The sequence below is a fragment of the Vombatus ursinus genome, unplaced genomic scaffold, assembly GCF_900497805.2.
Source record: "Vombatus ursinus unplaced genomic scaffold, bare-nosed wombat genome assembly UNPS02010219.1, whole genome shotgun sequence".
Lineage (NCBI taxonomy): Eukaryota > Metazoa > Chordata > Mammalia > Diprotodontia > Vombatidae > Vombatus > Vombatus ursinus.
In genome coordinates, this window is record NW_020949997.1 from 3307366 (window position 1) to 3333948 (window position 26583).

A 26583-nucleotide genomic window follows, 5' to 3' on the forward strand; every position below is an offset into this window, starting at 1 on the left:
TCTTTTCTGTGTATTTAAAAAATGTTTGATTTTTACTCTTTTTCTTTGCTTTTTGGCGTCATGATCACTACCCTCCTCATCATCCCCAGGCTCATTATGTTCCCCAGAATTACAGATTTTGAGAGTTGCTAGGGATTTCAGCATCCATTAGTCCAGCCTGTACTTGAAAGGAATTCCCACTGTCACATACCCAAGGATTAGCTCTCTAGTCTGTGCTCAAAGACCTCTTAAGAGAGGAGAACCTCTTGAGACAGCCCATTCCACTTTTGGACAGCTCTAATTGTTTGAAAATTTTTCCTGACTTTTGCTGAATTTGCTCCTTTTGCAGCTTCTACCCATGGCTCCTAGTTCTACCCTCTTGGACCAAATAGGACAATTATAATTCCTTTTCCACATGAAAACCCTTCAAATAACTGAAGCTTCCTTGTCCCTCCTGAGTCATCTTCTTTTACAAGATAAACATGTTTAGTTCCTTCAGCCAATCCTCATTTGATATCGACTCAAGTGGCCTTTCACTATCCTGGGTCCTATCTTTTTTTTTTTTTTTTTTTTTTGGTGAGGCAGTGGGGTTAAGTGACTTGCTCAGGGTCACACAGCTAGTGAGTGTCAGGTGTCTGAGGCCGGATTTGAACTCAGGTCCTCTTGACTCCAGGGCTGGAGCTCTATCCACTGTGCCACTTCACTGCCCAGGTTCCGTCGTTTGTGCATTGTCCAACTTGTTAATGACCTTCTTGAACTGTAGTACCCAGAACTGAGCACAGTATTCTAGATCAGGACAGAGTGCAGTGGGACTGACTGTAGCCTCTCCTTTCTTTAAAGAGATACCTTCTTAATGCAGCCTAAGAATGCGTTAGCTTTTTGGTTAGGAGATGAAGAGGGAGTGCAGTTCAGGCCTGTGCAAAGGGACTGAGATGCAAGATAGAGCAACATGTAGGAGAAACTGCAAGAAGGCCCGTTTGGAGTAAACTGCAGCACAGGAAGAGGAGCAATGTATCACAATCCTTGAAAGGTTGGCTGCAACCAGGCTGTGGTTTTTTGTTTTTTGTTTTGTTTTTTGTTTTTTTTTTTGGTGTTTTGATCATCATTACAATATTGCTGTTATTGTGTATAGTGTTGTGCTGGTTCTGCTTACTTCCATTGATATCAGTTCATATAAGTCTTTCCAGGTTTTTCTGAAACCATCCAACTTATACGTTGTGAAGTCTTGACATGCTCTTTAAAAGTAAAGCCAGTTAAGAATTTGCCATATGGTATACAGAGGAAGGGTTGATTAAACAGCCTGGACCCAACGAGTGGTTTTAAGCATTCTAGTGAAATTCCTCCAGGTCAGTGATGCTTAACCTCTTTCGTGTTCTGGGTCCCTTTACCAGCATGGTGAAGCCTACGGACCCCTTTTCAGAATCATGTTTTTAAATACACAAAATAAAATGCATAGGATTACAAAGAAACTAATTATATTGAAATACAATTATCATAGTATTTTAAAAAAATGTTCATTGACCCCCATTTAAGAATTGTTGCCCTGAGTAATTTAGCCTGCTCCCCTTTATGTTGTTATAATGGGATAATAATAATAAGGTACATATTAAAGTTTATAAAGTCCTTCACAGATATTGTCTCATTTTGTTCTCACAACAACTTTGCTAGGTTGATAGTATTATTATTCCTCTGTTACAGATGTGGAAACTGAGGAAGATAGAGGTTAAGTGCCTTGCCTAGGGGTCACACAGCTTGGAAGTGTCTGAAGCTGGATTTGAACCTCAGGTGTTCCTCACTCCATGTCCAGATTTTGATTTCTAGCTATTTTATGTTTGCATTTGCATTTAATTTCCTTGCACCTTAGTTAGGGTTAGGGCTTTATTTTGGATATTGTAATAAACAAGTCCCTCTTTCTTTTTATTTCTGTGGAGACTTGGTTGGGGTGAATAAGTATACATGGGGCCTGTAATTTAAATGCCATCTTGTATTTACAGGAAAAATATTTTTCCTAATCCTGTGACAAACAATAAATGGAAGCCTGTGTTTTTTAGATATTCACAGTGAGCCTCTTCCTCTGGGAACATTTGACTTTTAAACTCTTGAAAGGAAAATTAGAGGCAAGTAGTAAGGCTTGGATATATATTTTATCTTTCCTTTTGCTCAGAAATAAATGAAAACCTCAGTCTTCTTAAAGAGTTTTTGCACTAGAAAGAGACTCACTGAAATCAGAAATTTGACCAGTAGGGAGGGAAAAGACTAAGTAAGAATGGTAATTCATCTTCTTATTGATGTTACCACAAACTCCAACTAGTATCCCATTTTAATGAATAGACAATACCCAGTTCTAACCATCTCATTTTGTTCAATTGAAAACACAAAAATATTAGTATTTTTTTTAAAATAAACTTGGGAAAATGATTTCCCCCCAAGCCTAGTAAAATTGGGATACCATTTTGAGAGGAGGGGGAATAGTACATATGCTCTTTTCAGATACACTGTTGTTTCTCTGCCCTTGCTCTCCTTGCCACCCTTAATAATCCAGGCTCCTATCCTGAAGTGCCCAATTCAGGATGTTGGGCAGGCACAGCAAAGGGGAGAGGAATTGGTTCATTTCTATCTTTCATAACACTTCAGCTGGGAGTGGAGAAGAGGAAGTTCAAAGTCTAGTTCTGGGTTTTTAGATCTAAGGATCTAAAACCACATTTCCCCAGTACAAAGCTCACTAAGCTTTTACCAGTTTATTTTAGATGTCGTAGTTTACAAAATAATCCAGAGTTCCTCATAGTTTGTCTCTAGGGGACTTGCCCCTTACTTGGAAGCTTCTTGGGATACTTATTCACCCGGCACATATTGTCTAAAGAATAGCATGTTTTGTCTCCTCCCCCCCCCCCCCAATTAGGAGGTCTGGTCACTTGACTCTCCTTTATGCCTCTGATTATAGCCTTTTCCTCATGATTATTTTAGGGTCTATAGCAGTAAAAGGTTTGTTAAATTCATCCAGTTCCAAAAACTAGCCAAAACCAGGAGACACCCAGGCCCCATTCAGAATCATCCCACAGTAACCACAAATTGATGCTTTCATCCAAGGTTAGCATCGTAAGGCAGCACTCTGCAGTTTTAGTCTTTTCGGAGTTGTAACACTCAGTATTGTTCGGGACCCCGTCGTCCCCTGCTCAAAGCTTGGAGAAATGTGATGAGTAATATGCATACAGTATTATCTCATTTAATCAGTTGTGTTTGAGGAATTCTGAGCACATGAATTTTCCATGTAGCTGAGTCTTATCTTTAAGCACTCAAAAGAAAAGCTTTTGAAATTTTCACTGGTTTTGACAAAAGTCTTTCTAAAATCTATTACGTATTTGTTTGTATAATTTAAGTTTTTATTGATGACTCAGGCTCATTGTTATGAACATTAGTGTTACATGAAGGCTAGAAGTCAGTCAGGACAAACTAGGTTTGAGCCTGACCCAGATACTCATTAGTTGTGTGATACTGAGCAATTATTTTAACTTCCCTGGGTTTCAGTTTCCTTATATGCAAAATGGGGATGATGTTAATTCTTTCTGAGGAACTTTTGTTGAACTAGAAATCACCCATAGTTATTAACTTATGCCAGTAGAATGTAAGCTCCTTGAGGGCAAGGACTATTTTCTAGTACAGTGCCTTCACAAGGAAGTGCTTAATAAATGCCTTTTTAAAAATTATACTCAATTATCTCCAAGTTTCTAGGTAAAAAGGAACCATTAGGCTGGTCACTTATCAGGAATTAGGGCTAGATATAGTTAAAACCTTTCTGCTTCAAGATAAGTAATATGAACTAGGCCACATTATAGCCCTGTGCTGATAGGGTTCCTTGTAGAGGTCAGCTCCATGAAGGTCTTTTGAATATTCCCCTGCGCCCTCCAAAAACAGAATTAAAGTAGTGTGTGCTATCATGCCCTCTTCAGCCTGTGAATATATGATGCTAACTTAAACTTGGCCATGTTTGTGCTAATTGAAGAATGATTCTCCCTCCCCCTTTGCATACTGGGATACCTGGATCTTGTATATGTCAATTTCTCATTACTGGGGGGAGAACCTGAGGAGTGTGCAGTCATTGCAGCTGTTCAGCAGATTTCTTCTATTTCCAGTGCTATTTTCTTGTCTCTACCTATGGGGTGATTTCCTGTTTTGCCTAAGGATTTTCCATGAGTATTTTCAGTGTAATGAGGCATTAGATTTGATTACTTTGAATGCCTTAGAATCAGAATCTTAGATCTAGAAGGGACCTGAATAATGAAAAGCATTATCTGTTATTTAAAGCATCAGTGAGCACAGGAATGATGGAGAGGCAACTTAATGTAATGGAACTGAACCTGGAAGACCTGGCCTCCAGGCTTGGCTCTGATCATAATTCATCACGTGACTCTGGACAGGTCACTTTTCCTTGCTTTGTCTCAGTTTTTTCATCTATGAAATGGCAACAATATTTGCCCTAGGTAGCTCTTAAAGTCTTTGTGAGGAAAGTGCTTTGTTAACTATAAATGTGCTGTATAAATACAAATTATTATTTATTAAAAAATACATTTTATTGATATCTTTGTTTTTATATCACACAGATTTCTCTCTATATTTCTTCTCTCTCTGAGAACCATTCCCTATAACAAAGGATTTTTTTTGGGGGGGGGATAAAGGAAGAGAAAAACAAATTTGAAAAATTGATCAATACATTGGATATAATAGCCAGCCGTTGTGTTATGCCTTCCTCCCAAAACTCTGAAAAGGATTGGGTAATGAGTTATTATCATCATTATTATTATTATTATTATTGTTAATGATATATGGGAACTTAAAACTGGAAGGGGCCCAGGATGGCTGTGACTTGTTCAGTCCCACAGCTAATTAGTGACAGGCAGAGTTGGGTATTAGAACCCCATACTCATTCTAGTCCAGTGCTGCTTCATAACCATCTTCAGGTCTAAAAGCACGGTCCAAACTTAAGTGATTCTTATACACGACATGGAGCCTACCTTGCTTTTATATTTTTTAATTTAAATTTTCATTTTTGTTATATATTTAATAAACAATGATATTTCAATGTCTGTATGTGAAGCCGTGAACTTCTGTTAATGTAGTTTTTTTTTTTTAAAGGAGTATATTAAATTTAACGAGATAGTAACAAAAGTACCCTGCTGGACTGTGTCCCCTTCCAAACTTCCCCCTGTTCTGAGTATTTTCAAATGTTCCTTCAACTATTTACTTGCTTCACTGTTACTAGCCCCAACTCTTCATCCCATTCCATCCCAACTTGCTACACTGAAATCAGATCTGTCTCTTCTAAACAGTTAAATACAGTCTGGAAAAACAAGGATGTATATTTGCTGTGTCAGAAAATGTATCTCATTTTGTAGCTCTAGTTCACCTATTCTGGAAGCTGCTTAAGAATTCTGTGCAAGTGGAAGTATTAGCTAGTGATGGTATAATTTTAAGTTGTCTGGGTATCATATAGTATTCTGCAGAAGATTTAGAGGGGGTGGAAGGGGGGAACAGGTATTTATTGAGTACCTGTTATATGCTAGGCATTGTTCTAAGTGTCTTCCAAATCTCTCATTTCATCTTCTCCATGATCCTGTGGGGTTGGTGCTGTTATTCCCATTTTACAGTTGAGGAAATTGAGGTAGACAGAGCTTAAATGACTTAGCCAGGGTCACACAGCTACTAAGTGTCTGAGGCTGGATTTGAACTCAGATCTTTCTGAGCCCAGGCCCAATACTGTATCCACTGAGCCACCAAGCTGCCTCTAGAGAGAGGCCGATGAGGAAGCAAGAAGTTTATTAGGATAAGTCAGAGAACAAGAATAAAATAATGAAGATTTGGCATTCTAGAAAAAGGTGTAATCATATTGTCATTCTGTTCATGACATGAAAATTTAGGAAAGTTTTTGAACTCATTAGGCAGCATGATGTAGTAGATAGAGTGCTGCTAGGTTTGAAGTTAGGAAGCCCTGGGTTCAGACTTCATCTTCTGACATTATATGACCTTGGGCAAGTTATTTAATCTTTGTGTGCCTAAGGAACTGCTGAAGATTTATCTAAGATTAATAGTGGTATGTGGAGTGGTAATGTGCAGATACTTGCCTGCAAATTTGTGCTTGAAGTATTACTTTACAATTCTTAACTTATAAGGTCTGTTTTGCTTTTCTAGATCATAAAAATTAAATTGATAATTCTTTTTTTAAAAATACATTTTCTTCCATTTCCTGCTGGTTGGTTTCCTTGTCTTAAGTCTCTCCCAACTCCGGTCCATTCTCCAGCTGTCAAATTGATCTTCTTAAAGCACAAGTCTGACCATGTCATCTCCTAGTCATTACCTCTAGATCAGATATAAAGTCCTGTCTCTCTTTTTTTTTTTCTTTTAGACAATTGGGGTTAAGTGACTTGCCCAGGGTCACACAGCTAGTAAGTGTCAAGTGTTTGGTCTGAGGCTGGTTGTGAACTCAGGTCCTGACTTCAGGGCCGGTGCTGTATCCACTGCGCCACCTAGCTGTCCCTAAAGTCTTGTCTCTTAAAACCCTTCGTAAACTGGCCCCTTCCTATCTTTCCAGTCTTCTTACACCTTAATCTCCTCCACATACTCTGAGAACTAGGGACACCAGTTTGCTCGAACAAGACACTCTTCCTCAGCTGTGGGCATTTTTTACTGGCTGCCTCCTCATGTTCACTTCCTGGCTTCTCTGGCTTCCCTTCAAGTATCAGCTAAAGCTTCTTCATTGAGACTTTTCCCAGACCTCCTTAATCTTAGTGCCTTCTCTCTGAGATTATCTTTAATTTGCCCTATGTGTATATTGTTTGTATGTAGTTTGCATGTTGTCTTCCCTTTTTAGACTATAAACTCCTTGAGAGCAGGGTCGATTTTCTTTGTGTCTGCAGTGCCTGGCACATAACAGAGACTTGTTTGTTTGGGAGAAGCCGAAATAGAGCTAGTTATCCTTGCATCCTTCTGGCCTTGTTTCATATCCAGTATTCTTCTGTCCCTTCTTAGAGAAGAGAATTCTTTGAAAAGATAATTACTGGGAGGAACATGGCAAAGTGACTTTGGTGTTAGGGGACTCACGTTTAGCCCTAGTTCTGTCACTTCGCTATCTAACCTCTCTGGGTCTCAGTTTCCTCATCTGTAAAAGGATGGAGAGGATTGGACTAGGTGATCCCTGCAGGCCCTTACTATTAGTCATTTCCATTCAGTAAACGTTTGTGAAATGCTTACTGTTTAGAAAGCTGTTAGGCATGATTCTGTCATCTTAAGAGTGATTAGCATGGTCTTCTATCTCTTTCTCTATCTCTGTCTCTCTCTAGCTGAGAGATGGGACAATACTTATGAGTCTTTGCCACTTAGTTCTCCTGGGGCTTTGTGGCTTCGGGTCATTTGAGGCACAAAGCCAAAGTATAGCCATGTAGAAAAAGGGTCAGAATTCTGCTGGGAAAGAAGAAAACCAAAGTGGGTAGAGAGCTTGGAAATTTACTGTAGTCTTTGTTTGGCAGTGTACAAGTCCATGCTTCAAAACTGCTGGAGAAATTAGTCACCTTAATTATATACTGCTGATTAACCTCATCCTCCTTCTCTTGTAATCATCTTTGAGCAGTGGGGAGTCATTGCCTTTGCTGGCATCTCTGTGTTTTATCTGGGATCTTATTTAATATAGGTTGAGGGAAAATAGGGGCCCAGTTCCTCTCAAGGAACTTGAGTATTTAGTCAAACTCGTCTGAATTAGTTTAAAAAAAAAAGGTGGAATTATTTTAGGAAGCATAGAGACATACAACACCCTCTTTTCCTTCTACCCCAAAGACATTCCTTCTTTTCTCCTATCCCCTTTCTCCACTTTTTCAGAGATTTAAAAAAATGCCATGGGTAACCAGAGAATGACATTATTTTTTTAAAAGTTAAACAAATAAATGTAAAACTTGGGCAAGCATTAACCCTACAAGGCAGACCCAATGAACAAACAACCAACAATGAATGAAGATGCTTTTGGATACCTTTGATTCCAGTTTTCCTCATTCCTCTTCCTTTAATGTATGTATATGTATTATATGTAATACGTATAGTTTATGTATAAAGGCACATTTTAAGAGCTATGAACTTAATAAATACTTAATAAAACTAATGTATTAGCTTATTGTGATCTAATTGACTCCTTTAATGAATTAATTTTATTAAATTTTATAAGCTTATGTGCAAGGTATTATGATAAGCATCAATGGGTAGAGGTACAAAAAAGAGTGAAAATAGCCCTGCCTTCAAGGAGCTTCTATTTTAGTGGAGAAGACTGTTAAATGGACTTTTGAGGCCTATCATGGAAGCCTCACTGCAACTTAGAACATTTTTATGTAGGAAAATGTGTTCTGACTTCTAAATAGGTTTACAAAAGAGCTTTTGCAACACAGTTCATTTGTAATCTGGGGATTACTTTTTTTAAAGAGATAATTGCATTAATTTAAAACACTAATTTTGAATGATAAATCAATAGAATTGACCTCAGCAAATATTACAAAAGCTAAAAAAAAGTTTATGTGCTTCTTATTTTTAAAGTGAATTGTTAGGAATAATAGTTTTCTATTAGTAGAAAGTTCAGTAACTACCAGCTGTTTGGAATATTTCCTAGAAGTGATGACATTTTCTGCTTTATTTTATAAATGATTGCTTTTGGTTTTATTATCCTGTAGAGTTTGTATTGTACTTTTTCAGGGTTTCCATTGTTTATAAATATGCTCATTTTTACTTATCCCACAAGTAATTTTAAATTATTTTATAGGAAAGGATTCTTAGAGACAATTGACTCCTGCTACAAGCCCAAAAGATATATGTAATACTTCTGTTTACTTGGGTGTTATAAAATATGGACAGCAGGAAAATAGAATATAAATTTGAGTCATCTGCTTAGAGATGTAATTAGACACAGGTGAGATGACCAAACAAGAAAGGGTATAGAGAGATTAGAAGAGAGCCTGGGACAGGGTCTTGGGATAAATTCCCCTTTAGGGGGCTGAAGGAGCACCGACTTTAGTCAGAGGATCTGGGTTCACATGCTTGCTACCTCTGATGTTTACTACGAATGTGACTGGGGTCACATCTTTGGTTTCACTCTCCTCACTTATTAAAATGGTGGCTTCTGAAGTCTCTTCTTGCTCTTTGTCTGTGATTATGTAACCTGGGTGTTGATGCAGCAGAAGAGACTGAGAAGCAGTGAGCCGACAGGTAGAAACTGAAGAAGAGAGAACGGTGTCATAAACTCAGAGAAGAGAGAATAGCCAGAAGTATCTAATGCTGCTTCTAAAAGGATGAGAACTGAAAAAAGGCTATGGAATTTGGCTAATGATTGATGGTTGGTAACTTTGTAGACATCAGTTTCAGTTGATTGATAAGGTTGGAAACCAGATTGCCATGGTTTGAGAAGTGAAGGCAGTAAACCTATGGATAGCTTTTTCTAGGAGCTTGGCTGTGAAAGGGAGGAGAAATACAGGACAGTAGCTTGAGGGCATAGCATAGTTGAGTGTTTTTCAAGGATAGAGAAAACCTGAGCATGTTTGTGTTCAGTAGGGAAATATCTAGTAGATAGGGAGGGGTTGGGGAATGTATGCTGTGGTATTCTGAGGAGACAGGAGGGGATTGAATCAAGGGTTCAGGTAGAGGAGTTGACTTTGGAGAGAAGGCCCACTTCTTTAGAAACTAGAGTAAAAAATGAGAAAATTGGGGATAATAAGTTAGAAAAGGGAGCTCATTATGGCTGATGGCTATTTCTTTCTTCATCTATAATATTTTATATTCTGTGCAGCAGCCTTTTAAATATTTGAAGACACCTATCATGTCTTCTCAAAGTCTTCTTTTCTCCAGCAAAAATATTCCCAGTTCTATCAATTGTGTGGTTTCCAAACCTTTGTCATGGGCACCATTTTCTGTGGCCAGGTGTTTTAGTGCTAAGATTTCTCTTAAACTGTAACACTTGTAGTCAAACCACAGAATCCTAGATGTGTAGTGAATAATGACATTAGGAAATTATAGTGATGACTTTTTGTGAAAACAGTTGGCTAGGACATAATTGATTAATAAATTCTATCTCCAGTATAAACCTGGTTTTCAATTTGGCTAGCCATGTTTTATGGGTAAAGAGTTTGTATGGGGGCAGGTAGGGAGCTAAAATATTAGTAATTATGCAGATCATGGTTCAGTTACTGGTACTGCCTGCTGAGTCGGGAAAAGCAATAGCAATACAATTACGTGTTATGGGTGTATCAGAATAAACTCTTTGTGATGTAAACATTCATTGGAGTGTGGGTGAGAGTAGACCATCTTTTGGAAACAGACAGCTCTGATTGTTAAAATTCCAGTAGCATTAAAATGTAAATGTTTTAAATATTTACAAAAATAAAAAATAAGTGCTAATATTTTACACTGATTTGAGAGATGGCATACATAAGAACATAATAGAAAGTGTATTTCTACTGTGAGATTTCCTTTGGCAAAAAATTCTGCATAACTCTTGAAAGTTGTTTCAGGATTTTGATTCAAAGTGAATTTTGTCATTTTGATTTGATTTGTGAATAGTATTGTAACCCCTTTACTACAAGAGGTTCACTAGCACCAGGCCATTCCGCTGGTAACGAATACCCTGATCATATTCTAGAGGACTTTTTCCTCCTTTTCTCATCTTCTTCCACCTTACTCCTCCTAATACACTTTGTGATCCAATCGACACTGGCCTCCTTGCTATTTCTTACACAAGATCTCCCCTCTCGGAATTTTCACTGGCTTTCCCTCATGTCTGGAATTCTCTGCCTTCTCATGTCTGTCTCCTGACTTCCCTGGCATCCTTCAAGTTCCAGCTAAAATCTTGCCTTCTACAAGATACTTCCTGGTCCCCCTGGATGCTCCCTGCAGTGATAAAGGTCCCTCTGCCCCAACATATGTCAATACTGTCTAGCTGTTGTCCATACACTCTTAAACATTCATAGGCCATCCATGGTTATCCATTGCTCTTACCACATGACCAGCACATCTTTTGCGATCATAAATTTTTTTGATGACCTTCTTTACCCTGGTAACCCTATCATGACTCCCTAAGGTATACTCTCAAACGTTCCTTGGAATTCCTGGCCACTCTAAGTTTCTTGCTACTCTAACATCTTCCAGTTGGCTAGTCAATAAACATTTATTAAGGGCCCACTATGTGCCAAGCAATTGTGCTAAACATGCCGAGCCCAGAAAGAAAGGGAAAAGATAGTCCCTGCTCTCAAGGAGCTCACTGTCTAATGAGAGAGATAGCATGCAAACAGCTATGTACAAACAAAGTATGTGCAGGATAAATGAGAGATAATCGGCAGAGGGAAGATACTGGAATTAAGGGGAATCAGGAAAGAATTCCCGTAGAAGGTAAAATTTTAGATTTGGCTTGCCAGCCTGTATTTCTAGTTCTTTATTGTTACAAAACAAGCTGCTTTAACTTTTTGTAGATCTTTTTGTCATGGATACCTTTGGGATATATGACTAGCAGGAGAACATGTGTCAAAGGGTTTAGGCATTTTAGTTACTTTCTTCTCATAATTACAAACTGATTTCCAGGATGTTTGGACTGATTCATAGCCCCACCAACAGCATAGCATACCTGTCTGTCTTTGTACAACACCTCCAGTATTGATGATTCCTATTTTTTTGTCATTTTTACCATTTGCCAGGTGGTAAGGTAGGCTTAAATATTTCCCTTTGTCATAAAGAAGGGCTCAATTTGGGGTGGGAGAGGTTTGTTAAGACAAAAGGCATCACTTAAATGTATGTTTTCTTAAAAATGAGAGTGATTCCATTGGTTATTTCTAGTCACTGTTGCTCCATCAACCCTCCAAACCAGACCACCAGAGACCATGCATGTGGGGAGCTAAGCCACTGAGCAACACTGTTCTCCTTGGGACCATGTGTACTCATTTCCATACTGCCCATTTTCTGCCAGAATCCCTTCCCTCTTTTTCCTCTGACACCTTTCTTTACCTCTTGCTCAGAGAACTATAATAAAATCTATCCTAACATTGCCTTTGGAAAAAAGTATGTCAGTGGACTGCCCCATTATCGTTCCACTCACCATCTTTGTGATGCTCTAGACCAGAACTCCCTTCCTTGGCCACTCCTTCCTCATGTGTGTTGTCTCCCTCTTTAAAATGAAGGCTTCTTTAGCTGTGTGACCCTGGGCAAGTCACTTAACCTCAATTGCCTCACCAAAAAAAACCCCCCAAAAAACGAAGGCTCCTGGAGGGCAAGGATTTGTTTCCTTTTCTATTGTATCCTCGGTGCTTAGCACTCAGTATGTGACTTGGTAAGTAATAGAGATTTTTCTTTCATTCATTGAGCCATTTCTGGCATTCTTCTAGAATCTGTTAATTTTGAAATGGAAATGAATTGGAAAAGAACTTGACATTTCAAGCATATATGGATAATGGGTAAATGGCTAAAGGATGTCAAACAGATCATTTTTGTATGAGGCAATACAGTTGGTTGATAATTACTTGAAACAGTTCTCAGACTCAATAATAAAGGAAATCATATTAAAATAAATCTTTTAGGCACCGCCTCACACCCATTTCATTGTTAAAATAGTTAAAAATAATCAAAAGCTTGGAAATTTACTACTGGTGTTTTGGAGAAACAGGTGCACTCATTCATTGCTTGTGGAATTAATTGCCAGTTTGTAGAATTTCTTAGAATCAATCCCTTAGTTTCCTCCAAGGTTCAAAGTTAAACACAGCCTTCTACATGAAGCCCTGCCAGATCCTCCCAGCTGCTTGGTTCTTCACCAAGAAAATACATTGCATCTATTTTGTATCTAGCAAGCCAGTGTATGTTTTTCGTCCCTTAGATAGTTTTCATTTGTAAGCTCCTTAAGGGCAGGAACTGTTTGACTTTTGGTTTTGTTTTTCTAGCACCTGGCACCCAGCACAATGCCTGGCTTAATGTAATGTTGCTTGTTGATGGAAGGATTCTGGTGGTGTGGTTTTTTTGTTTTTTGGTTGTTTTGTGTGTGTGTGTGGCAATTGGGGTTAAGTGACTTGCCCAGAGTCACACAGCTAGTAAGTGTTATGTGTCTGAGGTCGTATTTGAACTCAGGTCTTCCTGACTCCAAGGCTGGAGCTGTATCCACTGCGCCACCTAGCTGCCTCTCGGTAATGTGATGTAAAAGTTTTTTAAAATTGTCATACTCTTTGAATGAGTAATTCTCTTCTCATGAATATATCTTGTGTTATCAAAAACAAAGAACTGTCTATTCAAAGATTTTTGTAGCAGTCTTATTTATAATTACAAAACAAAACAAAACTGGAATCAGTGGAAATGCCCAGCGATAGAATGGTAAAATACGTTGTGTTACCTTCATGTAATGGAATACTGTAATGCAATTAAAACAGACAAGTGAAAGAGCAAAAGCTGGGAAAGACTTTTCTGAAATATTGCAAAGTAAAAAGAGTAGAACCAGCACACACCAGTGGTAACCATATAAGAAGAAAAATGAAAGAGAATGGATAAGCAATAAATCCTGATATAGAGGCACAAAGGGAGTGGCTGAAAAGTGCCAGTTCATGTTATGCATTTATATTAATTTATTTAAGTTATAATAGTTGCAAAGTAAGCTTAATTAGTTGTATTGTGCTTAACTATTTTTAATCATTAAAAGTTAATTAGAAATTCTGATTAATATAGCTTTATAAATAATTTGACTGGACTATAACCTTTTGGTTTGTAGCTTTTATATATCCGTACATTTTTGAAGTAATCTTATATCTTTAAGTAAAACATTTTTTATTAACCATATTTGATGGGAATTATATGTATTAAAAACTAAACGTCTATATTAAGTTCTTTTCTGCCTTCTTAGAGTATATGACATACTAACTTCTCTTTTCTCATCTTTTCTTTTTGATAACTAAAGATCCTCATGAACTTGAGTTACTAGGCTTTTTTCTTTGTTTTGACACAACTGCTTCTGGGACGTTCCACTTTTTAAAACTTTTCTGTCACTGTCTTTCATACAAGACAGTCACAGTTACTTTTTACTGATTTTATTGAGTACCATCTTCCCTTTCATTTTTTTTGCTTTTAATCTAGTCTGGGCTGGTCAAACAAATTTCCACGCCTGTTAGAATTACATGTAAAATGAGACATTTCAATTCAGAAAATATTAATTGAGTAACTGTTATGTGCAATGCACTGGCTGGGTACTGGGGAGGGCACAGATTAAGAATGTAACATATGCTCCATGTGCTTAAGGAGTTTATAAATCTGTTGCAGTATGAATACAATTTGGAATCAGAGGAGATGGATTCAAGTCTTACCTCTGATACTTACTAGATGTGTGACCTTTGGGCAAATCGTTTCATTTCTCTGAGTCTCAGTTTCTCCTTTTGCAAAGTTCAGGGTTTGTACTAGATGATCTTTAGGGTCCTTGCCATCTCTTAAGTCCTGTGAGATGGTTTTGTAAGTATTTAAATCGAATGTGACTGGAGCACAGGTGAACTGTGCTGTGAAAGCACAACTAAGATTACTGTGGCCTGGACCAGCCTTGGTGATGTGATGGACATAGCCCGTGTTGGAACTTGAAGGAAGGACCAATTTCACCAGATGGAGATGGGTGATGGAAAAGTCTCTTCCAGGCATGGAGGACAGCATGAGCAAAGTCATGAAAGAGGAGAGAGCTAGGCATGAATGATGGATAGCAAGTAATATAAATTGTCAGGAATTTAAAGTATGAGAAGGGAGTAGTAGGAGATAAAGATAGACAGAAGTGGGTTGGAACTAGATTGTCGAGGGCCATGAATTCTGGGCAGGTTCTGGTTAAATAGGTGAAAATGCATAGATTTTCTCCATGTTTGGGCTGTTTAGAGGCCCTTTTGGCTTAGGAGCTAAGGATTTCGAGCTGGAAGAGATCTTAGGGATCACCTTCATTTTACAGGTGAGGAAACTGAAGGCTAAAGAAGGTAAATAATTTGCTCACGGCCATGTAGGTAGTAATAGCAGATTCAAGATGCAAACCAAATCCAGTGCTGTTTTCCATACATTATACTCTGCTGCTTGAGTCATTTCCAGGTAAGTGAGGTTATTAGATATACGACCCCCAAATAAGGGAAGTGTTATCATATTGGATTGTACTCTTGGGTTGAGGGCAGAGTTTGAAAGAGCTGTAATTACATCTTTTGGTTTCTTGTGGCTATAGAAGTTACTTGAGCTTCACTTGTATAGTCAAAGAATCCCAAGCTGGAAAGTTAGCTCTGTAATTAATTTACTGGTCTGTTTTAATTCTCATTACTATGCTATGAATTCAGAGCACTGTGTTCATCTAAGTTTGACATTTGATTATGGTTTCAGAGCTTACTATGTAACATCCCTGTGAGAAGAATGAATAATCTTCACTCTGTAGAGGACGGTTTTATTTCAGCTGTCCTCAAAATATTCTAATTAGCAAAACTTTTTCCTCCCAGGAAAATGCAATTTTATAAATACTGTGAATAGTAAATTTATATCTGGAGGCTGAGAAACACATGGTTTTTTCCTTCACTGGAAATCAGAATGGAGGAAATTAGTGAATTTGAAGTGTTTTGGGAAATGTTACTGGTAGCAGATGCACTTGCTAACAGTGTGAATCATTGAATCATGAGTCTGGAAGAAACCATAATAGGCCACTTTGTCTCATCCTCACCATTAGGTAGGTCCACAGACATCGTCATATGAAACTGATGAGAATATAATTTAAATTATAAAGACCAGTGGAAAGGGCGATTATATAACTCTGTTAGTAATTCATTCCATTTCACAACTTTGCTTGTAAGGAAATTCAAAAACATTGAACTCAGCAATCACTTATGAAGTGCCTTCTTTTTGTACGGCACTAGTTTTGTAAGAAACTATTCCTGCGTTCAAGGAGATTACATTTTATAGTGTGTGTGTGTGTGTACGCAATATATGCAGATAATTAAGATAATTTGAAGAAGGAGAGAACACTAGTTGTTGGGGGGCATTGGAGAAGAGGTGACCTGAGAGTTTCAGGAAGGAGGTAAACTCCTAAGCTGACCTTTCAAGAAATTTATGGATTTTTATTTTGAAATTTAAGATGAACTAGTACAAGTTTCTGAGGTGGAAATGAGGAGTGTGTGTGTGGGAGGTAGGGTAGGGTTGCATCAGCCTGGTTTATGTACTTGCCTTGGCCACAGAAATTCCTCTTTATTGAGAGGCTAGATGAAGAATGATTGGAAGTAGAGACCAGAGACTAGGATACCAATTAGGAGTCAATTAGAATTGTGTAGCATGGAATGAATGAATTAGTGAATGAATGAAAAAAAAAACCTGTTTATCAAGCACTTACTGTGTGTGAAATGTTGTACTAAGCCGGGAGTGGGGGGGGGGCGTGGAATGAAAAATAAGACATTTCCTGCTCTTGAGGCTTATGTTTTAATAGTCCAGGGAAGACATAAATGAGAATTTTTTAGGGTCCTGTGTCAGTTGGTGGTTGTAGTAGTGAGAATGACAGCCCCTTCTCTACAGGCTTACATCCTTTTTATTAATTAGAAGTGCTGCTATTCCCAGGGTTATTGGGGTCAGGGTCCTGGTGCTGTCTCCATCACAGTCTAAGGTCTAGGAGGGAACCTGTGGCCTCACCCCTGGTCTAAGGCAAGGTGGTAGTCAAGTTGGGGGCAGTAGTTTGACCCAAGTGACACATGCAGCTCCTCTCTCTTATTCAGTTTGCTGCTATATCTGTTGTAGCTTGCCTATCTGATAAGTGACTGAATGAAGGTAGTAGCCAGGTAAACTGACAGCTAGTTGGATATGGGGGCAATGAGGGAGACATGTCAAAATTATAATATCTGAGGGCAAGTCCAGTCTTATAAATCATCATTAGCAAAGTCTTAATTATTTAGTACCTATGTGGGATCTTTTCCTCCCCTGCCCCCCCCTCCAAAAAAAAGGATCAACTAAGTTTTCTGTGTTAGACCATTTCTCTGGAGATTTATTTTTACATGTAAACTAAGGTCATTTGATATACAGGGTTTTTTTTGGTTTGTTTTTTTTACCCATTTCTCCCCTTCCGTGCTTTCCTTTTTGGCTTCCTTTCCCAAAGAAATAGGGAAAATAGAATTTTTCTACTTCTTGTCTTTGAATTACATCTGTAACCCTTCATATCTTTTGAAGGTCCCTATTCCAATTCTTGTTTGTGCTGTTGAGTCAGGGCCCCCAGAGCAAGATTGCCAGCTGCATCTCCCCTTCACTGTTCTACAGAAAGCCTTGAAGGGATTTTTTTTTTCCTCTGATGCTGTCAGTTTGAACTCCTATTCTGGTGTCTTCTTCCCATTATCATTCATTAGTATCTCCCTTATATCTTCTACTCTCCAGTGATTTAATGTGCCAGTATCACTTAACCAATGTCAGTTAACTTTTACAAAGGAATATTTACTGAGAAGTCTGTCAGAAAGTCACAAAGCACTTTCCCCCAACACCTGGAGGCACACTCTTTCCTATATCACCTTGGTCCTTAGGGAGAATGGATTCAAACTTAAATCAGTTGCTGTAAAGCATTTGCCCCACTTAGACGACTTCTGAATGCTTCCTAGCAAATAAATGAGTCACTGTCACTCTCTTTTGGCTGCCTTTGATCAACTGCTTTGCTGGGTCAAGCAGCTCATTTTGGACTTCCCTTATCAAAGAGCCTAGTTTTCTCCAAAATATGGCATGGAGTCCAGCTACCAGACCTCTGGTGGACTGGTCTCTGTTACTTGTTTTAGAAGGGGTGGGGGTGGGCAAGGCAATCGGGGTTAAGTGACACAGCTAGTAAGTGCCAGGTGTCTGAGGCCAAATTTGAACTCAGGTTCTCCTGGCTCCCAGGCTGGTCTTCTATCCTCTCTGCTATCTAGCTGCCCCTCTCTGTGACTCTTTGAAAGTCACAAGGTCACCGTCGAGTCTCATAGTCCTTCACCAAAGAGGTAAAAAATAATGGGTCACATTTTGGCCTGGGTGGGGAGATAATCTCCCTTCCCAGAGGTTTACAGCCCAGCATGTTTTCCTCACAGGAATCAGTCAGGTGGGAACTAAGGTGAAAGTTGCCCCAGTAGGAGACTTTTGTCTGCATTTTGGTTCTGGCTCAGCAGCCAACCAGAAAGGTTCCTCTTCACATGGTAATGCTCCAAAGTCTGTGTGGGGTTTGCATCAGGCATCGTGCATGCCAATAAGGACTGGCCTCTTCACTGACCAGTCCTAGACCGTCTTCTACTACCAAAACCAAATAAAAATGAGGAAACCAATATGATCAGCTTGTTCTTTTTCTCTTTACTTTGTGAGCCTCCTATTCTCCCATCTCTGTTTTCTTTTAGTGACCCAGTATAATATATTTATTTAACAATCCACTCTTTTCCCCTGCTCCTATCTATTCTAAAACTCAGAAGCAGGGCCAGGAGAAAAGAGTGAGATTGAGATTATTCTTCTGGGTGAGTCCTGCTTTACTGTTACCTTGACAACTTTGCATTTAATATTTTCATCTCCATTTGCTAAATGGAGACAAATACATCCAAAATTAAGAGTAATCAGTGGCAGATTTAATTGAATCTAACCTCCAGCCTTTATTATTTTATTGGGCAGGTGATTTATAAGTAATAGAAAAGGCATTTATATTTATTTAGTTTTTCCTTTCCTTAAACTCTTTTAATAGATGGGAGGGAGGATCCATCCTGTCCTGGGTCAGATGGCAGCAGATCCTTTACTTTGTCTGCCAACAGGGAGGTAGGAAAGAGAAAGAGAATCTGATTGGAGATAGACCAGTTAGTGATGATTCTGGATCTACTCCCATGAACTACTTTATGTCCTTTCATTTAGTCCTTTGTCCTAAGTACAACACTCATTTTGCTCTGATTATTCTTTTGATATTGCAAAGTTGGGGGGAAAAAGGTGGGGAGGTAGTTGAAGATGGAAAGTAAGCATTCTTCTTGGTTTTCTTAAAATGTCTAGAGATGGATATTCACTAATGAAAAAAGTTACATAATTAAACTTTTTTGATTTATACCTTAGATTTTTGGCTTTTCCAGTCTTCAGTGATTATTCACACTGGTTATTAGAGATTCATAAATTCTTTATTTTAAGTCAGTCACTTTCTTTGAAGAAGTTGACATTTTTTCTTAATGTTGACACTTTCGTCATATTTTCCTCATTGTAATGTTCATTAATGAATTAATTTTTGTAAATGTTTATAATCTCTCTAACCTTTGGAAACTCTCTTGACTAATTTTTTTTCTCTTTTTTCTCTTTTGTGCCAATGATCACCCTTTTATTGGGAATTTCAGGGGCCAGCCAAAGGTAAGATGTTTGGATTGATTACATTTGATAGCTGCCAAGCTATTTTCTTTGTATTTTTAAAATACCCAATAGCTCTTACTTTCTTTAATACTTTGCCTGCTGAAGCCCAATGACATAAGAGTGATGTGTGTTGTCAGCCTGCATGTGTGACTCATTTGTCATATGAGGGACTAGACAATTTGGGAAAGTCTGGTATTTGTATTTTGATCACTGCTGGCTTATTGCCAGTACCTGCTGGCTTATTGCCAGTACCTGCTGGCATGAATTCTATTTGTGCTGATGGGCTCAGGGATTGTAGTTTGTTACACAGCCCTTTAAAAGTGGCTCCTGTGTACTCTGTAATAGGCACCCTAAGCTTCAGAAAGGTTTTAGGGACTTTTGAGGATACAGATACAGAACAACAGTGGCTGTACAGGCTAGGTGGAACAGAGGATAAGACCAAGATCAAAATATATCTCCTGGCAACTGTTGGGGGATGGAAAAGGAAGAAAGGAAATAAACATTTATTAAGTACCTGCTATGTACAAGGAACTGTGCTAAGCACTTTGAAAATATGGGTCTGAAGACAAGAAGACTTGACTTTAAATCTGGTCTCAGACACTCCCAGCTGTGTGACCTTGGTCAAAGCCTTGGTCAAGTCACTTACTTCCTATCTACCGCAATTTCCTCAACTGCAACATGTGGATAATAAGAGCACCAATCTCCTAGGGTTGTTCAGAGGATAAATGAGATAGTATTTTCACTTGGGGGAAAAAAGACTATCAAGGGGGATGGAGGTGTGGAATGTGATTGAGTGTCATCTCTCTGATTACTCTTAAGTAGGTAGTGAAGGGCCTTTAATGCGGGATTCTGAATTTAATAGGATTTGAGTCCTAAGCATAGCTCAGTGTGTATTCAGATTAGACTTGTTCTGGAGAACAGGAATTAAATTAAACAGTGATAGATAATAGTTGAAGTTTAGAAGGAAAAGTTATCTATTTTTTTAATCTTGTTTCATAGTTTGGCTTTTTGTTTACAACTGGTGGTCAGGGAGAAATTAATTCTGTATGGTAGTAAACACTTAGGAAAAACATGGGATGTGTGCTATATTCTATTCCATTGGTGTCAAACTCAAATAAAAACATTCCTGCAGGCCATATTGACTTAAAAAAAGAACCCAACCATGTATTAACATTAGCTATGTTGTATTGTATTTTCATTTATTTCCCAATTACAGTTTGTGCTCTTACTCTATCTATTTCCCACTTTGGGGACTTAGGCAATCTAACTCAAGATACCATTGTTATTTAAGATACCTGAGAGCAGAAGTTTCAGGAATCATGTATTCACAGGATTGTGGATATAGAAAGGACCTCAATAATCATATGGTCCAGCTCTCATTTTACATATGAGGAAACTGAGGCGCCATAAAATGTCATTCAGTGATGTTTGACAATGGCGATAGAAAGTTAGAAAATAACACGTTCCTTTCTTGCTCTCAGAGAGCTTATATTCTTTTTTTGGTGGAGGTGGAGAGGAAGAGATAAAATATATGCAGATAAGTATAATAACAAGTAGGTAGTGATGAGGTCAAAAGAGATTCTCTAGGAAAATTTGACGGGGAAGAGAACGTTTATTTTTTGTTGTGATTGAGGGGGAGGGGATGATGATCATCAGGAAAGACTTCATGGAAAAGATAGCCTCTGAACTGATCCTTGAAGAAAGATAAAGATTCTGAAAGTTAGAGAAGAAGAGGAAGTACATGCTGGGCATGGGGGATGGCCTATGGCTGAAAGGAGGCAGAAGCCTTCATATCAAGTTCAGGGAACAGGGAATGCTCCAGTTGGGCTAGAATATGAACTGTTTAAAGTGGACTTATATGTAATAAGCCTCTAAATTTAGGTTGGAATACATTGTGCTTGGTTTTCAATATCAGGCTGTGGAATTTGTATCTTACTGTAGTGAAAGATTTCTTAACCATTTTTGTGTCCTGAATCCCTCTGGCAGTTTAGCAAGACTGAACCCCTTCTCAGAACAATGTCTTTAAATGCGTAAAATAATACACACAGGATTCAAAGGAAACCAGTCATATCATGCTAGTTATTAAAGTATATATTAAAAAAACATGAACAATCTTCTGCCCTCCAAATTAAGAATTCCAGTTTTAGAGAGAGTGGAGGCTGAGGAGTTTGAACTGGGGATTGATGTGCTCAGGAAGACTTAGTTTGGCAGAAACATGAAGGATGGACTGGAGAGGGAAAAGCTGGAGGCAGTGAGACAGATAGGCCATTATAATAGGCCAGATGATGGATGATGGAGACCTGAAGAAGCATGGTACTCTGTTGTTAGTGGGCCGAATGGGATTGGTGTAAGAGATGTTGAGGAGGTGGAATGGACATGAAGTGAAAACTTCTCATTATATTAGGTGTTGTGAGGACGCCCCCCACCGCCGCCAATTTCACTACAGTCAGTTAGTGTTTATTAAGCACCTACTATGTGCCAGGCATGGCATTTAGAACTGGGGATACAGAAAAAGGTAAAAGACGGTCCCTAATCCTCAAGGAGCTCACAGTCTAATGGGGAAGACAACGTGTAAACAACTGGGTACAAATGAGATCCCACGGCACTAGCATTAAGAAGGATTGGAAGGGCTACCTGTAGAAGGTGGGGTTTTAACTGGGACTTGAAGAAAGCCAGGAAAGCCAGGAGGTAGAGAAGAGGAGGGAGAGCATTCCAGGTACGAGGGAGAGCCAGAGAAAATACTCAGACTTGGGAAATGGAGTGTCTGGTCTGAGGAAGTCAGTGCCACTGGATTCCATAGTATACGGAGCAGGGTAAGGCATAAGAAGACTGGAAAAGCAGGAAGGGACCAGGATAAAAGAGCTTTAAAAACCAGAGTATTTTTATGTTGGATGTCGGAGGTGATAGGGTGGTTGCCATATAAGAGGAGAGGAGGGATCCTATAGAAAAGAGGTGGAGAAGATAGAAATGATGGGATTTGGCATCTGCTTGGATGGGGAGGGGACAGAGAGTGAGGAGGGAAGGATAACGCCTAGGTTGGGAGCCTGGGGAAGTGGGAAAGAGGGTGGTGCTCTTGATGGTAGTAGGGGAGTTTAATATGTGTCCAGGTTATCCAGTTTGAGATGTTTAATAGTTGTTAATGCAAAAGAGCATTCCACACATGCATTTCCAGGATTTGGGTCTGTAGCAACTATATCGAAGGTTTGTCAGATCTGAATTGATTGGCATAACACCACCAGTGACAATCAAAATGACAATAGCTAGCATGTCTATAGTGCTTTAATGTTTACAGATTGCTTTACATGCTATCACATTTGATACAACGACCCTAGGAAGCTCATATTATCCTGTGGTAACACAGCTATGAAGTGTTGGAGAATTAATTTGAACTCAGCGCTTCCTGATCCCAAGTCCTGTGCTTTTATCCACTCAGTCACTTAGCTTCCTCTCAAGAAAGTACACATTTTTTTTTATTGCTAAAGGTAGAATTCTTATGTATATGAAGTGTTCAAACATGGAGACCCTTTTAGCTTTATGCAGTCAAATTCTATTTTGATGATATGGGATCATTTCCTTAAGATTTCATTATTAATGCATACTTTTCATTATTTAACAGGTATTTGCTTATGATCACTGCTTCTGGTCTATGGATGAATCTGTCAAAGAAAAATATGCAGGTAATAGAGTCTTGAACTGTGTCTCTTATACTTAACGATCTGTGGTTTCTTGGATTTGGACCGACTTAAACTAGGACACAGCTCTTCCCTCAGCCTTAGTAGATTGTCTTGCAGTGTTGCTGTTTCCCCTTCTCCCCCTGATTCATTACTCCTTGGCCTTTCTGATATTAGAAAGACAAGTCCTTGAATTATAGCTCTAAAGAGTGTTCCTGGGGATATACGCAGAGCCTTTCTAGTTGACAGAATCTGGCGGAGATTCCCCCTTGCTGGGGGGAGCCAATGGGAGTCAGACTTTGCCATGCCCGTTATGAAAGATCAAATGAAAAAGTCCTACTTTCCAGGCACTTCCTTGAGAACTATCAGAATTCATTCTTCTAATCTATCCTTTGTAATTTTAAAAGTTTTGAAGTAGGAAGATGAAACTACTAACCTCAGTGTGTTTGTAGTTTTTACATAGTTTGACTGTCTGTACACAAATGCACAAAGGTGAGTAGCAAGTAAGGCGAATAAGCTATTCTAATTCAAGGTGGTACATTGAATAATGATGATGATAACTAGCATTTATATTGCACTTTGAGGCTTGCAAAGCCCTTTACAAATATTATCTTATTTTATCTGCACAACAACCGTAGGAGGTAGATGTTATACCCATTTTACAGTTTGGGAAATTGAGGCAGGTGTAGGTTAAGTGATTTGCTCAGGAACACAGCTAGTGTCTGAGGCTGAATTTGAACTTGGGTCTTCCTGACTCCAGGCCCAGTCCTCTATTCTACTGTACTACCTACCTGCCTCTGATTTTGTTCTCCTATATATGTTTGTTTTTATATAAATCACTGTGTCTTGGTGACTTATGACCCTTAGTTGGAATATGGCTCTGGAAGAGTAAACCTTATTTAAAAAGAATAGGATGGGCAAAGGGGAAGGGAGAAAGAGGACTAGTATTGTGTGGTTTTATATATATGTAGATATATAGATATAGATAGATATGTATGTATGTATACACACTCACACATACTTGTGAGGAAATGCAGGAGTTCAAGGGTCTCCCTGATGAAGGACATTTGGATGAACATCAGCAGAGCAAAAGTAGAATTGAATGTCATCAGTATACTACAGACTGCCTATACAGAAATAGAAAACAGGTGAGGAATTTAGGAAATAAATCGCAGCTTGGCACAGTGGTCTGATGCCCTAGTAAACAGGGAGCTTCACTTACCTAGACAGCTTTTGGAGCTCACTCTTTCTGTTGAAATCAGAGCAACTGTCAATTTCCTGACTTGCCTTAATGATAACTTCAGCCTTCAAAAAGGAGAGGAACCGATGAGGGAAAGTGCTACCTTGGATCTCATTTTCACCAATTAGCTCTGGTTGTTGAAGAGGAAATGATGGGAACTTTGGGTCAGTAGGGAAGAGTCATCACTCCATCTTAAAATTTTTGATAGAGAAGAAATTTGGACATAAGTCTGACATGTTCACTCGAATGTAGGAAATGGATTTTTTTTTTAAATTTATTTTTAGGCAGTTGGGGTTAAGTGACTTGCCCAGGGTCACACAGCTAGTAAATGTCAAGTATTTGGTCTGAGGCCGGATTTGAACTCAGGCCCTCCTGACTTCAGGGCAGGTGCTCTATCCACTACACCGCCTAAATGGATTTTAATAGATGTACTAATTGTCTGATGTAAGTGCTGCTCTACTGACAGTAATCTTTGAAAGATCATGGGAATCAGAACCCAAGTTCAAAACAAGATCTCACATCTAGCATCTAACCCAGCCTGCAGAGGAATAACCAAGGCAAGAAACCCAGATGAAAGGGGAGCCAGATGAGGAACTAGCAGAGCTCAGACCTCAGGGTCAGCCGTCAGACTTTGCCCTGGATCAGACCACTTCAGCAGTACTGAAAGCTTCTAAGGTCCCAGCCTGTCCTTGGAATAATGTAACACTCAATATCCCAAGAAACATGACCAGCCCAGGCCTTCCCTCCAGAAGTGTGGCAGAGCCCAGCCCTGACATCAAGTTCAGAGTCAGGAAATGTGTTGGAAGAATGAGCAAGTGAAAAAAAAAAGACCCCACCATAATGAAATGTTATGATGGCAAGGACATTCAGGACACCTGCAGAAGAAGAGGATGACTGTAAAACACCTCCAAGCAGTGCCTCAGAGAACCGTAGCATGTGCACAGACTGATCTAGAATTCCTGGGATAGATGAAGCAAGAATACAGTTCGCTCAGAAAATGGATAAGAGAGAAAATATGTTAAGTATCATTGGATTATGTGAACATCATGACCAAAAAAAGAACTTAGACATCCTATTTTAAGAAACTTTAAAAGTAAACTGCCCAGATCTCCTAGAATCAGAGGGCAAACAGGAATTAGAAAGAGTTTACCAATCACCTCCCGAAGGAAACCCCAAAACGAAAACTCCCAGGAACATCATAGCCGAGATCTCAGATTTCCAGGGCAAAGAAAAATTACTGCAAGCAGCCAGCCAGAAACAATTCAAGGACTGAGGAGTCACGGTCAGGATCACAGATGATTTAGAAACCATCCTTATAAATGGGTGGAGAACTTGGAATTCCAGAAGGCAAAGGATATGGGCTTCCAACCAAGAATAACTTACCCACCAAAACTGATCTGACAGGGGGAGAAATAGACCTTTAATGAAATAAAGGACTTTTGTAAGCATTCCTGATGAAAAGACCCCAGCTGTGGAAAAATTTTGAAGTTCAAACACACAAGTGAAGAAGAGTATAAAAAACTCAAGGCCTCCTCTCTTTCCTACTCTTTGCACAACTTTGTCCCACAGAAACCAGAGTAGAAGGCTAGAAGGGATGAAGGTCAGAGTCTGGTGGCAGCAAGCTACACACCCAGCTGAAATGAAATGCTGAGAATCTGCCACAAGAGCAGCAGAGCTACGCCCAGCTGAGTCTACAGACTCAGTGGTCACAAGCATCACCAGTGGTTCGGGTCAGGCTTAGGCAGGGCAGCATGATGACATCACCAGGAGACATTCGTAGTCCCACAGCACAAGAGACATGGATTTCCCCTCTGTATACTCGTCCTCATTACATGTGCTTCCTATTTATGTGCCCCTCTCTATCTGCACTTTGGCCATGTGCTCGCATGGGCATTCCAGGCCTGGAATGCTTTTCTTCCTCACCTCTTCCTGGCTTCTCTGGTGTCCTCAGATCAAACTCCACCTGTCACTCCTGCAGGCCTTTCACAGTCCCTCGCACTGCTAGTGTTTTCCTTCTGAGATTACCTTTCATCTGCACTGTATATACCTTGTAGAGACATAGTTATTTGCATGTTTTCTTCCGCTCTTACAAGATGAGATCCTTGAGGGGATAGATGATGCTTTTTTCCTTTCTTTGTATCCTTAGCACTTAGCATAGTGCTGGATACATAGTAAACATTTAATAAATACTTGTTGACTAACCCATGTATGTTCCCTACATGGCCACTCTTTCTATTCATAGTGTATGTTTAAAAGAAAGTACTCTTGGTTTATGGAGAGGCAGGTTGGAAACAGTATTTTATTGGTAATTTCATTACCATGCTATTTCACTAAATACCTTTCCATATATAC

General features: G+C 39.1%; 1 protein-coding gene across 1 annotated transcript in view; it reads left to right on the forward strand.

Annotated features, from left to right (window-relative positions):
* KIF13B (kinesin family member 13B) overlaps window positions 1–26583 on the forward strand; it is a 246338-nt gene that overhangs the window by 51914 nt on the left and 167841 nt on the right. The window contains exons 3-4 of the mRNA XM_027853795.1: window positions 19308–19320; window positions 22937–22997. Coding sequence (XP_027709596.1) covers window positions 19308–19320; window positions 22937–22997 — 74 coding nt within the window. The remainder of the gene's footprint in view (window positions 1–19307; window positions 19321–22936; window positions 22998–26583) is intronic.